We start from the raw sequence: 13542 nt of genomic DNA on the forward strand, positions 1-13542 counted from the left end.
TTCCAGAACTAGAATTAGGAAAAGAATTAGAAGAATTAGAAAAGAGATCTGTTTGACCACGTTGCAATTGACCACCAACCACTCATAGCGTTTGAACAGAGAAAAACTTCTAGGCACCGGCCATTGTGAGTGGCTGTGGTCAATCGTAACGTGATTAAACGGGACGCTCCATTAGTGTCGGTCCACAATAAGTATTTAATCTTTAAGCCGTAAGAAATTGACTAATCATAGTCGAGTATTCTTTTCATATTCGATTATAATTGGCCAATTTCTTACTTTTTAAAGCTTAAATCACCTATTGTGGACACTTAGTGTCGGTCCACAATAAATGATTTAAGCTTTAAAACGTAAGAAATTGACCAATTATAATCGAATATGAAAAGAATAATCGACTATGAGCAAGTTGAAGAGCAAGTTAAATCGAGATTAAAGTAAATCTATGTTGATGGAATCGGTTCGTGGCATCAGTCGAAGTTAAAACCTCGTACTGTGGTTGCGTTCCGATATTTATTGTAAGTACTGACGATACTGATGATGTCATTCAATAAAGCTGCAAGAGTGTTCCGTTATTATTAATGATATTTTTATACTGCAATAACTGATGCTGCAATATTATGAATATGGCGTATAAAATTATATAAATATAACCTATAGAAATATAACTTACTTTATTCCTTTGACTGATTGCGAGTTGAAGTTCAAATCTATTATAAATTGAATCTATAAAATGATTGAAAAAATTATAATAATAGTAGAGTTTGCGAAATACTTAATGGAATCTTTTTATAGCGTCTCAGAAAATAAAGAAAATATTATTACTAAACATATTATAACTAAACTAAATATATCATGTTTTCAGCATCCTCATGAGTTAATAATAATCTTTATTGTCCTCAACATCAATAAGTATGATTCCTTTCATGGATATTGCCATATTTTTGCTGCCTCACCTCAGCTGCGTTTCAATATTCACTGTCAGTACTGAAAATATATAGTTCATGTTACGTATATTATAGGCCGGTATTCATAGTCAGTTTTTATATTTAAGATCATTTTAAATAAGCTCATACAGCTATCTTATTGGTTGAAATGTTATGTTAAATATAATCTTATAAATTAATATTATCTTAAATATAAGAACTGACTATGAATACCGGCCATAGATTTTCAGTGCTGGCAGTGAATATCGGAACGCAACCCTCGCGAGCAGTAACGAAAGCAGGAAGTGACAATAAAATCTATGACGTCATATGAACATAAAGTTTTGAAAGCTTACTGTTGCGTGTATCGGAACAGCATTCGCAATGGCTGCGTTCAGCAGAGAAAGTAGATCTGAGCGTTCAGTGACTCTTTATTATGATTGGTTTCTACACTTTCATTCAACGAAGATCTAAAGGCAAGGACCAATCATATTGAAAAATCACTGAGCGCTCACTGATCCGCTTTCTCTGCTGAACGCAGCCAATGCTGCCAGTACTTACAGAATATCGGAACGCAGTTGATACGAATACTGGGGATCAAATGAAACTTTTTCCCTAAGTGTGAACTCGTGAAAAAATGAAAATTTTCATAGAAATAAAAAGTTTCACAGTGAATTAATTTTTCCATGTTAAAATTAGTCGGTTATAATGGTTGCTGCACAGTGGATTATTCTTGAAGAAGAAGAAGAAAATCAAAGGAATGAAAATTCAATATGTATAATGCATAGAATTTTAAGAAATACTCAAGATTTATTTGATATTCCAAAAAAAGGATTTCAAGAATTATACAGGTAATAATAATTAATTATTGTAGTGCTTAATCTTAAGTTTTATTATTTCTATATATGTAATGTGTATACATGTTTTATTATTAGCAAGCAAATATTTCCAGCAAATATGATAACTAAATGATGATTGGATAAATAAAAAGTGTTATTAAACATATTGATAGGTTATCTTAAGAGGCAGCAATCCAACTATGCCAAGATTTATTATTCCATATATTCAAAGGAAAGAGACAAACAGCAATATCTCGTGAACTCAAAGTAATAATTTTTTGTTTACTGGTATAAAATATATATATTTTATCTTTTAAACAAGGTATAGAAAGTTACTTTTTAAAATTAATTTTTAAAATTAACTTTTAAAATTAATTACCATTATTCGTTACCGAGTTAAAAAAATAATTAGTTATTGATACTAGTTACTGAGTTTTAAAAGTAATTTGTTACTATTACCGTTAATTGAAAAATAATTCATTTATTATATTTTATTATATTTTCCGTTACTTTTTTTAATGGTAAAACAAAATTATTGAACAAAAAATTCAGTTTTGTAAGATTTTTTTGTAAAAATAAAAGCAAAACTAAAATTTTGTATATTAAATTCATAAAACTACAAGAAATAAAAGAAATATTTTAAAATATTTAATATGTGATATTAAATATTTAATTTTCATTTTTTATTAAATTTAAAATTACAGATACATTTAGTGAATTTACTTTTTTATATTTTTAATTTTATGTTTAAAAATTTTAATGGAATAATTCTAAATTTAAAATTATTCTTAAAATGTATAAATGTATAAAATTAAAAGAATTATATAGGATTGTTTGGATCACAAAATATACTCATTAAATTTTATCCATATTTTTCATTAACTTTTAATAAAAAATCCTCCATTAAATCATCTTGTAAATGGCTTCTTGAAGATAACAGCTTAGTAAACGAAAATGGATTAAAATGGATTAAAATTTTCAAAAATATGCATTTGTGAACATTGAAATGAATCCATTTCAATACCTTCATTACTTTTTCATTTACTGTATTCATTTATAGGAATTGAATGAAGCATATTTTTATGCCTTTTAATCCAGAAATAAGTTCAGTTTTAAAAAGTGGATCGTGAATACTGCTCAATTCAAAATTTTGGATAGGAAATGCAGTTTTTCAATCCAATGTAATCCAAACTCAATCCAATTTAATCCAATTGAATACAAAAAGGTTTTCTGTATGTGTGTGTGAAAATATTATTATTATACATATAATTGGATACAAAGGCACTGGGCATTGAAATGGATTTCAACATTGATGAATGTATACTTCTGAAAATTTCAATCCATTTTAATTCATTTTCGTTTACTGGAAGCAGAATTTCCGATATTAAACGGTCTTTCAACCACTGCATTACTTGATGCCATATTAAATTTAATAAATGTCCTTTTCAAAATGGGGAAATTCAAATGTATCAATATGAGGTCGTTTAGACTTTAGAAATCGTTGCACTTCTTCTTCTCCGGACTCCAGAGTTGATGTCGATTGCCGATGAAAAGTAAAAAAGTCATTGTAAGCATCATTTTTATTTGAGTTTGGAGAATTTTCACTTGAATAAAAGCCTAATAAATCTTCTAAATAGTTAGATAGTTTTTTCTCTTCTCTAGTTAGCCAATTTAGGTTAAATTTAGAATGTAGGCAACTTGCAATTATTAATTTTTTTTTTAAGCGTTGTACAAAATCTAAAATTATAAATAATAAATTATATATTAATATATTCATATTTTTTCAATGTTTTTTACAAAGAGTGAATACTTCAATAGAATGGAAGTTATAAAAATGCTATTCAAAATGATGCATATCTCAATAAAATTATTTCAAATTATATACATTTATACAAATTATATACATTTATGTTTAAAAATTTTTAATCATTACCTTTAAATTATAAGCAGGTTAATGAATCACTTTTTATTTAAACTTTGCTAGATGGTTATGGCTAATAAAAGGAAATCCAACAATTTACTTGAAATATTTTCTAATTTTTCTTGTAAACTGTTCAAGACAGATAACAAATATTCCATATACATTCCCGTCATTTTATAAAATATCTAATTTCTTTGCTAAAGGTTCCATCATCTAATTCAAGAAGATATAAAAAATATCTTTTATTATTTTATATATAATTTATATATTTTATTAAATTTATATATTTTATTAAATTATTGTACATAATTTACCTGACAATACTCTCGAAATTTTTTTCCGTCATTTGTCAATGTCTGTAAATTACAATAGTTTAAACATTAATTCATTTTCTCTAAACCGAAATCTTTCAACAGAATCATCAATTGACATACAGAATTCAAAGTCGAATTCCATCTAAAATAAGAAATAAATAAATTTTTTTATATTATACATAATATATTATATATATTTTGTGAAAATAATATTATAAATAACATTGTATGGGCATAAATAATATATACTCTAATAAATATTAGGATCTATTAAATATAGAAATAAATAAAAAATAGTAATATATGTATATATATATATATATATATATATATATATATACACACACATATACACATATATATGTATATATTATTTTTTATTTATCTCTGGAATAATATTATACTGTAATTATATATACAATAATTTAATAAATATCCTAATATTTATTAGAATATATATTATTTACACACGCGCGCGCGCGTGCACACACACACACACACACACACACACACACACACAATCTTTTACCTAGTAGTAATAACAGGAGTTTTTAAATAAACACTACAAATATCCTTAATTTTATCTGACATTTGTGTGATTCTGTTTGTTCCATAGTTTCGATAATTTGGCAAATATAATGCTATATGTTTTTTTATATAAGGGATCGTTATCTAAAATTTTTTTTGGAATCTTTGGCTGCAATAAGATTAATAATGTGATTAACACATTTTTGATGTAGCAGAAGAACAATGAAATCTTCTCGTCAGAATTTTTTATTTTATCCATATTTAATAAATCATTTAAATTATGAAATTCTATATTAATAGTCTTATCATCATTTTTGTTTTTTTCAAAATCTCTAAAAAATTTAAAAAATTTTATAAACGAAAAATATCTATAAATATAATAAATGTAAAATAATGCTTTACCGAAATGCTTTAACAAAATTTGAGCCATTGTCTGTTGTTGTACAATACACTTTTATTTTGTACATCCTAGTAAATCAATACGTAATTGTTACATAACTTAGGGAGCACATGAAAAGAACAGTGTTATATTTCATGATTACATAGATGAAATATAACTGTTTATATAAACTTAAGAGCATTTGAGAAGAATAAAATTATATTTTTTTTTTTTTACATATGTAACATAATAGTTCTTAAAAATCTAATGTAATATATATTAGGTGTACAAAAAAGTTCTGAGCTTTTTTTTGTAAAATTCTATTCAAAAACTATTCAAATCTATTCAAAAACAAACAAAAAAATATTAATCAGCGAAATATTCCCCGTTTGCATCAACGACCTTTTGCCATCTTTCGGGTAGCTTGCGAATTCCTTGATAGAAGCTCACCGGCTTCGAAGCGATAAAGTCATCAATGCATTTTCGTATCTCTTCTAATCTCACGAAATGTGTATCAGCCAAATGATGCTGCAGCGACCCGAATAGGTAGTAATCGGAAGGCATGTCTGGGCTATACGCCGCGTGCGGGAGAAGTTCCCAGCCTAACGCAAAGATATGGTCCTGAGTCGCTTTCGCAACATGTGGTCGAGCATTGTCATGAAGCAAGATCATTTTACGACGTCCTTGGCCAGTAAATGGCCTCTTTTCTTCTAATGCATCGCTTAAATTGGTCAATTGTTGTTGGTAACGGTCTGCCGTGATTGTTTCACCCGGTTGTAACAATTCGTAATACAACACACCTTTCCAATTCCACCAGATACAGAGCAAAACCTTCTTGGCGTGGATATTGGGCTTTGGCATCGATGTCGAAGGTTGACCAGGGTCAACCCATGATTTTCTACGTTTAGGGTTATCATAAAGAATCCACTTTACATTGCCTGTAATGATTTTGTGCAGAAAATCTTTTTTCCGGAACTTTGAAAGCAAAGTGAGTGCAGTGTTACGCCGACGATTTTTGTTGTCTTCGGACAATTCATGCGGAAACCCATCTGCCTTCCTTCCGAATCTTTCCCATCGTATGTAAACGTACGGAAATGGTTTGCTGCGTAACGCCAAGCTGTTCTGCAAGCTCCTTTTCAGTTTGTACAGAGTTTATATCCAGTAGTGCTTGCAATTCGTCCGTTTCAATCTTTTGAGGGCGTCCAGCACGCGGTTCATCTTCAAGACTGAAATCTCCTTGGCAAAATTTTTGATACCATCTTTTACATGTAGCATGACTTACAGCGTTATAATAAATATACAGCACAAATCATTGCAGACTTCAGCAGCATTTTTCTTCAGAAATGCGAAGTGGATGGAAAATTGAATATGCTCTTTTGTTTATTGCCATCGTGAACACTATGATTTTTGAGGTTTTATGTGCATCAAACGCCAAACCGTATGGCATTTTAGAAGGTCAAATGTCAACGCTTTAAAACCGCAAAAAAGCGGGAAGATATATTAAATTGTTATTTCGGTTGTATGAAATCTAAAGCTCAGAATTTTTTTGTACACCTAATATATATAATTTCAAATACATAACATAAATGTAACAACTATAATCTCTTAGCAATATAACAAATGTTATATTATTGATATCTAACAAACAAGCATCATATTTACTTATCAGTATTATAATATATAGTGATATGTAATATATATTATTACATAACAAAATAGAGTTGAGCTGATATTTATACATGTATGTTATATTATTGATGAATAATTATAATGCTGAATTGTTGAATATCATTCGTTAATATTTGAGATATTATTATGGATATGCAATTATTATATAATATATTTGTGATATAACTTTAATAATTAGATTGATATTGTAGGAAAAATTATTTGCTTATAAATGTAAAATTCTTCATGTTCACATTATTTTGTATTTACGCGCGTAACAGCTTCCTGATTGGTTGCCACATATTAATCGTAATGTACATTCACGAGCTGAGTTAATTAGTCGAGAATGTGATGCCAATCTTGAGTTTGTGCCGAAAACGGGTATGTAATTCGAGTTTAGATTTGTTTAGATTTGTTTAGATTTGTTTTGTCACATACGGATGTATTTGGCCTGATTTAAATTGAAAATGAAAAATGCCATAAGGTCGTTTATGCTTCCCTTAATCTTAAAACATAAACGACCTTATGGCATTGCACATTTCCAACTTTTAAGGTTAAGACTGAAGCATAAACTAGCCCTCTAAAGTGTATTAATACTGAATACTTTGTTAATTTAGTGCGCCTCAGCATTTTGCTGTTGTAAAAATCACAAAAATCTTATAAAAATATAAAAATTTACAAAAATATACAGAATAAATCGCTAAAGGCGTTCTGGTGAAAAAAATTGTACAAGAAATGCTACAAAAATTATGAAAATGTTAGAATTGCAATTCTAGCATTTTTATGAGGATTTTTCTAGCATTTCTTGTACAATGCTTTTCATCTGGACATCTTCAGTGATTCATTCTGTATATATGTTGTATTGTAACGTAACATATTCACTCACATTATATTACATAACATAGAAATTTGTAATATATATTTATATTACCTTACATATGAAAATAATATGTTACATTACATAGTCTAAAGAAATATTTAATACATATATCTATATTATGTTACAATTATGTATCGTTTAAAATGTATCTGATAGAAATGATACATTAAAAGTTGCTGACATAGAACCATACCAAAAAGTGATATTTCCATGCACAAGTAATGTTACATGTAACATTTATGTGTTCATGTAATATTACATATATGTATATGTTACGTATTCTGATTTACTGGGATGATACTCCAAAAATATGGAATTAATTGGCAATCGCTTTTGGAATTAATACATCAAACATATGTTTTTCTTTAATTCTATCCTTACAAAAAAGAACTATTGTCAGCTGTGTGGTTATTACAGGCCGCTGTGTAATGCTTATTCTCGATATTACTATCTGTGTAGTACTATCTATGTAGTTACTTGTAGTGGATTACATGCCGATATTACACTTTTGTGTATCACTGGAATGATTACAGCAGCATGTAATAACTGGGAGGTTGCGGATTATTCGCAGATATTATTGACTCGTATTAATTAAATATGTATTGTACAATTTTTCCCAAAAACAAGCAATATAGAACATATTGGAAAATATCTTTCGCAGAAATGACAAAAAAAAAACAAGATTAAATTATGTACACGCACACACACACGCACGCATGCACGCACCCCCCCCCCACACACACACACAAATTGGATAGATATTGATAAAAAAATTAATTACTTTAATATGGAGACAATATCGATTTGTGGAATTAATACCTCTGATGATTGAAAGAATTTGGTGTATTCCTTATTATGAAAATCTAAGAATTAATTTTCCCATAAAAAAGATCCAACGCATATATATTTTTCTGTGCTATCGGACATACTAGCACATAATAAGCATTACTGAATAGATCTTTGTGACTTTGACTTTCTTGACTTCAGGATTTTATCAACGCATTGATTAAGATTTTTAATCTGCATGTGCCAAGCATCAATATCTACAGCAATTCGTATTGTTATAGAGGCATTTAATATAAAGCATTGGATTAAATTTCCACAACTGTATCATGATGTTTAACATTAAAGAGCAGAAAGTTAGTTAATATTAATGAACCTAATTTAAAAATAAAAATAAATTGGTATAATTAATATCTTTTTTTTTTTTTTTTCAGATTTTGGATCCATTGTAGATTTCCAAAGCTAATAGATGTTAATTGCACCATGTCGCTATTTGGCCTTCAGAAAAAAAACAAAAATATTTATATATTAACAGAAAATTATATCATTCGTTAAATGTTTTGATAGTAAGTATAACAAATTAAGTACTAAGTTACTATTAGCATAATAAGTAAATTATTGTGCTATTACTTATTATCATCGTATTATTAATATCTTTATATATTTATATTTTAAGGTTTCTGATTATTACGGAAAAATTTTAGCTCTAAATAGTGGGAATGGGGAAAGGACGTATGATGCACGCGTCCGGAATGCTTCAACTATTTCTGCATATTTCTGCATAAAACAGCAATATAATAATAGACAAAGAAATTGTTGGTTGTTTGGTATGTTACTCATAATGTTAATTTATTCAATTTAAGAACATTTATTTTGTAATACATACAAATTTTATAATTAAAAAAAATTTTATGTATATTTGTACACACATGAGAAGCTTATCGTATAAATTTTTAAGGAATTCAGGATACCTTTTATTACCTTATTTAATGACACCAAAATTGGGCCAATCTGAACATTCACCTTCTGCTCATTACACAAATGCTCACGTAAGAACACGCTCAAGTGTTGAACGAACTATCGGAGTCTTGAAGAGACGATGGGGATATCTGAGAAAGGAAAGAAGATTGCATTTATTCATCACAATTTTCTGGTAAGAATTATATAATGATTATATTTACTTTTAAATATTTAAGAATATGTATACATATATATATATATATATATATATATATATATATATACGAATCCATATATTCAAAGATTTAAGAATGGATATAATTTTAGCACTTATTGCCAATGCGTATTTCATAATGTGGCCAAATTCTATAATGTACCTTGTTACGTCTCGTCAATCAGCGCAACGATGATTGCTAATTCGCGTTTAATGACTGATTGGGGAAATCGTCGAAACTGGAATCATGCAATTAGAAGTTACTTACCTTTTGTGATCAACGAGGATTTTCCAGGATTTCAGCTCGCTTCTGTAAGTAGAGTTCATGACAAGGATTGTCCTCATGGATGTTCAGTGGAGGAAATCAGGGGCAGATAATAATAACGGGCATCACTTGATACTCAAATATCGTCCTCAGTGATGATCGGTCGAAGAAAGCTTCGTATGCGACATGAGAAACATAGTCAGTTCCCAGGATGAAAGACAGATTGAACACCATTGCTATTTGTAGATTGTATAGTAGTCGACGTATGACCTGGTTACAACCATCGGGGGTTTTTGACATTGTTGGGAAATTTTGTTGAAGTAGATTATGGAGGTTTGATATTGATTGGTTTCCATCCACACAATCTCAAGCACTACAATGTGACGCGTGCAAGCGATACTGAGAGGCACGGATTAGGAACCAATCTCGGGCATTGTTTCCCGGGGTTAAGCAGTGCGCGCGTAACGCACATTTACCCCCCGTGGTGAATCACAAAAGTCGTTTTATTTAATATTTATCCCGACTAAGGAAACATTTTACGTTGTTAATGAATATAGTTGCGCTAAGAAAGGACTTAGGAGAGGTGCGAAAGAATTATTTTTTTAGATTTTAGTAAATTACTGTATTATATCAAGATCGGATGAGGCCGTTTGATCACGTTGCAATTGACCACCAGTCACTCATAGTTTGAATAGAGGAAAACCTCTAGGCACTCGCCATTATGAGTGACTGTGGTCAATCGCAACGTCAAACGGGTTGCTCTGACTTAAGTCTAAGGTTAGGACAAGAGGACTGATTTTACAGGACCGTTCAGATCTAGATTTGCGAATCCAAATGACTGAGCGTGGATACGTATCGAAGTCTGGCGAGTGGGACCCATTTGACTATGTTGCAATTGACCATCAGCCACTCATAGCGTTTGAACAGAGGAAAATTTCTAAGCACCGGCCACTGTGAGTGGCTGTGGTCAATCGCAATGTGGTCAAACGGGACGCTCCCGTCCTTGACTGGAATCTGCTCATGGTCGATAGTAGAACGCTCGACAGCACTGGAATGGAGGTCGACTGTTGTCGACGCTCGGTCATAGGTCGGTATTCATAATGCGTTCTTATATTATTTTAAGTTAGTTCTCAGATTATCTTAAGATCATGTTCAATGAAATGAACGTATTACATCTCGAATTCATACTTAAGTTGATCTTAAATATGAGAACTGACTTTGAATACCGGTCATAGTCAGTTCTTGCTTCTTGTCCAGTGATTGCTTCTCGACTAGAGATTGGGAGCAATTCAAACACTCGAAATTTACGAACTGTAGTTCGTCAAACATAATGTGAGTTAAAGTAATTATAGATTAAAGAATTGTCTATAATTAAAAATTTTACAAGGCACGATCCGCACAAGAGAGTGTTTCCCTCGGGTTGAATATAATCTTTCAGAGATTCTGCCTAAGCTAACTGACTTTCCCTAATCTATATTTTATACGCAAAGTGCATACGTGGTACGCCAAAGGGCCTTATTGGCGATTGGAAGGCTCGAGAGCGAATGCTCCACGGCAATCCAACCACTTTTTACTTTTTCGGTTTTGCTATTTTTTTTATATTTTTTTATTTTAGCGACTTAGAAAATTTTTATGACTGTACTACATATTAATTTGCTTGATCGACAAGTAGCGTGACTGACGGGCGGGCTGTGAAGACTATTACTTATGTCGAGTATAAATTTCATTTTATATATTATAGTTCTCGTAGGAATGAGGGGACTTATTAGCGCTTTCCTAGATAAAAATCTTCGATTTTATGTACACGACTTGTGAACATTAGATCTCAAAGAATTTACAGCTTTAGGTTTGAAAAAATAATGGGACGTCATAGCAAGATTTGCTGATTATACATCTAATAATTTCATTTATATTTAAGTATTGCCCTTGATATTTATAAAGAATTTTTGGATCCATAACTAGAAAAAAACATGATTATTAAAATATTTAAGATTATTTAAAGATCTTTTTAAGAACGATGTAATTTTACTTGCGCAACTCTTTATTTCACATTTGTATCTTACATATCAAAGCAGCGGGTGCACTCAGATGGAAAATCAGCTTTGGATTTAACAGACCACTGGATGAAATGTAAAAGGAGATTACAAAATAATTTAACAGGATTAATTAATATAAAAATGAGAGAACGTAATAATGAAATATCAAAAAATTTTTCGAAGGCAAAACATATCTTCTTAAACGATCTGAAATATCATACATTTCTTACGTAAAACGTGTTGTTTTCCAACAATTAGGAAAATAATCTCTAGAGAAACAGTTAGATTTCAATCGAATTGAAATCGTAGAAGTATGTGATAAATACCAGAGCTCCAATAATTTCAAAACAGTTTTGGAATGAATCCAATATGTAAGTGTATGTCCGCAGAGGGAACATATAAGATATCCGAGAGCACGAACTTCAAACCGCTCCACCGCCAGATTGGCAAAATAATATATTGGTGGAATAATTCGCTAAATCCGTATATCACTGATAATATCTGGAGGACCGCGACTTAACTTGCGAATACGTATTGCGCATAATTTATTATCACGTCGATATTCCGGTCACTTATATTAGAATGCTATGGTAAAATATAAGCAGTAATCCAGTAGCGCACATTTGCGCCGGCTCTCTATACAAACCCAACACTTACATACCTGATCCTCTATCTTAAGTTTTCGCTTGGTCACTTTTCTGTCATAATATCGTTTTGATCTGGAGTGACGGCGTTTAGGTTTTCTCGTTTCTCTCGTTTGCGCTTGCGATATTTTATAGTACAAGGCTATTAGGTAGTTAGCGTAGCTTTCATTTTGTTCATCGCTCGGTGTTGGATTGATAAGAAATCCTAACTAGTTTACCGTATGCTTCATGCGGAGTAAATCGAGTTGCTTGTATTATAAGAGAAGCTAGTCAGTTTGAGGCATTTATTTCATACATTTTATTTAGTCACAAATTGTTTTAGATATTCCTACAATACATGATGGGATCTCGATTGATCTGTTTGATTGAGGACGACGCAGTTGTCGTATATTGTTTTGTGGGAATGTCACCAATGTAGTGGTTGTTGCCTATGCGGGTTGTCACCCGATGTGTGTTGTCGATGTGGTTGATTGTGATGGTAGTTGTGATGTCTGAACGGATTTGATGAAACCAACTCGTTGTACCTCCCTGCACGCCCCGTCAGTCCACGCTCAGGCGAAGCGGAAAATGACGGCGGGTTCGAGAGAAAAATGAAGGTTGTCGTGCAGGTTCCCAAGATTTAAATGAGGCGATCTTTAAATGTTCATTGTATATATTCTACATATAACTACAAAAAAGAACGGAGATATCATGGGCGTGACGCGGGAGTTTGCGTGCCCCGTGTGTTTGGCGTGCGGCTTGATGTGGCGGAATCGCGTGGCTCTTCGCGGAAGCGCTGTGCTCGCCTTTCGCGAGCACCAGACGGTTTTCTTTGCGTTTATTGTGAGCCCATTTTGCAAAAAGGCGGCATGAAGTCGCGTCAAATTCTCCTGCAGTCCGATCTTAGTAGAGGACAGGAGCACAATATCGTCTGCGTAGCCTAATGCATTGATCAGCCTCGATTCAAGTCTATAACCAACATCCTCCGAGAGAATTCCTAGTGCCCGATTTACGACCAGATTGAACAGCAGGGGATCAGGGGGCAGCGGATCACCCTCTCACACCACGTTCCACGTGAATGGGCGACATCCTTAGGCCACCAGCCGGCTGCAACACAATCCGTGCCTTTATGTATATGGCCCTGACATAATCGCGAAATTCCCTCGGGAGACCAAGCTCCTCGAGGGTGCGATGAATCACAGCGTGTGATAC

The 13542-nt window shown here is 31.6% G+C and overlaps 1 protein-coding gene across 20 annotated transcripts in view; it reads left to right on the plus strand.

The window, feature by feature from the left end:
• Window positions 1–1143: 1143 nt before the first annotated feature.
• LOC105431111 (uncharacterized) overlaps window positions 1144–13542 on the plus strand; it is a 53563-nt gene continuing 41164 nt past the window's right edge. For 4 of the 20 annotated variants that reach the window (XM_089084668.1, XM_089084666.1, XM_089084664.1 and 1 more), the window contains exons 1-7: window positions 1146–1771; window positions 1856–2026; window positions 8437–8588; window positions 8667–8798; window positions 8909–9059; window positions 9191–9385; window positions 9520–9718. In XM_089084668.1, the coding sequence (XP_088940794.1) occupies window positions 9222–9385; window positions 9520–9718 (363 nt within the window). In that variant the 5' untranslated portion in view covers window positions 1146–1771; window positions 1856–2026; window positions 8437–8588; ... (1 more) ...; window positions 8909–9059; window positions 9191–9221. Of the gene's footprint in view, window positions 1772–1855; window positions 2027–6860; window positions 6951–8436; window positions 8589–8666; window positions 8799–8908; window positions 9060–9190; window positions 9386–9519; window positions 11113–13542 lie in introns of those variants that run through there. The other 16 variants (XM_089084669.1, XM_089084663.1, XM_089084665.1 and 13 more) reach the window with 16 other exon arrangements.

The sequence above is a fragment of the Pogonomyrmex barbatus genome, unplaced genomic scaffold, assembly GCF_055798465.1.
Source record: "Pogonomyrmex barbatus isolate J1 unplaced genomic scaffold, ASM5579846v1 scaffold9, whole genome shotgun sequence".
Classification (NCBI taxonomy): domain Eukaryota; kingdom Metazoa; phylum Arthropoda; class Insecta; order Hymenoptera; family Formicidae; genus Pogonomyrmex; species Pogonomyrmex barbatus.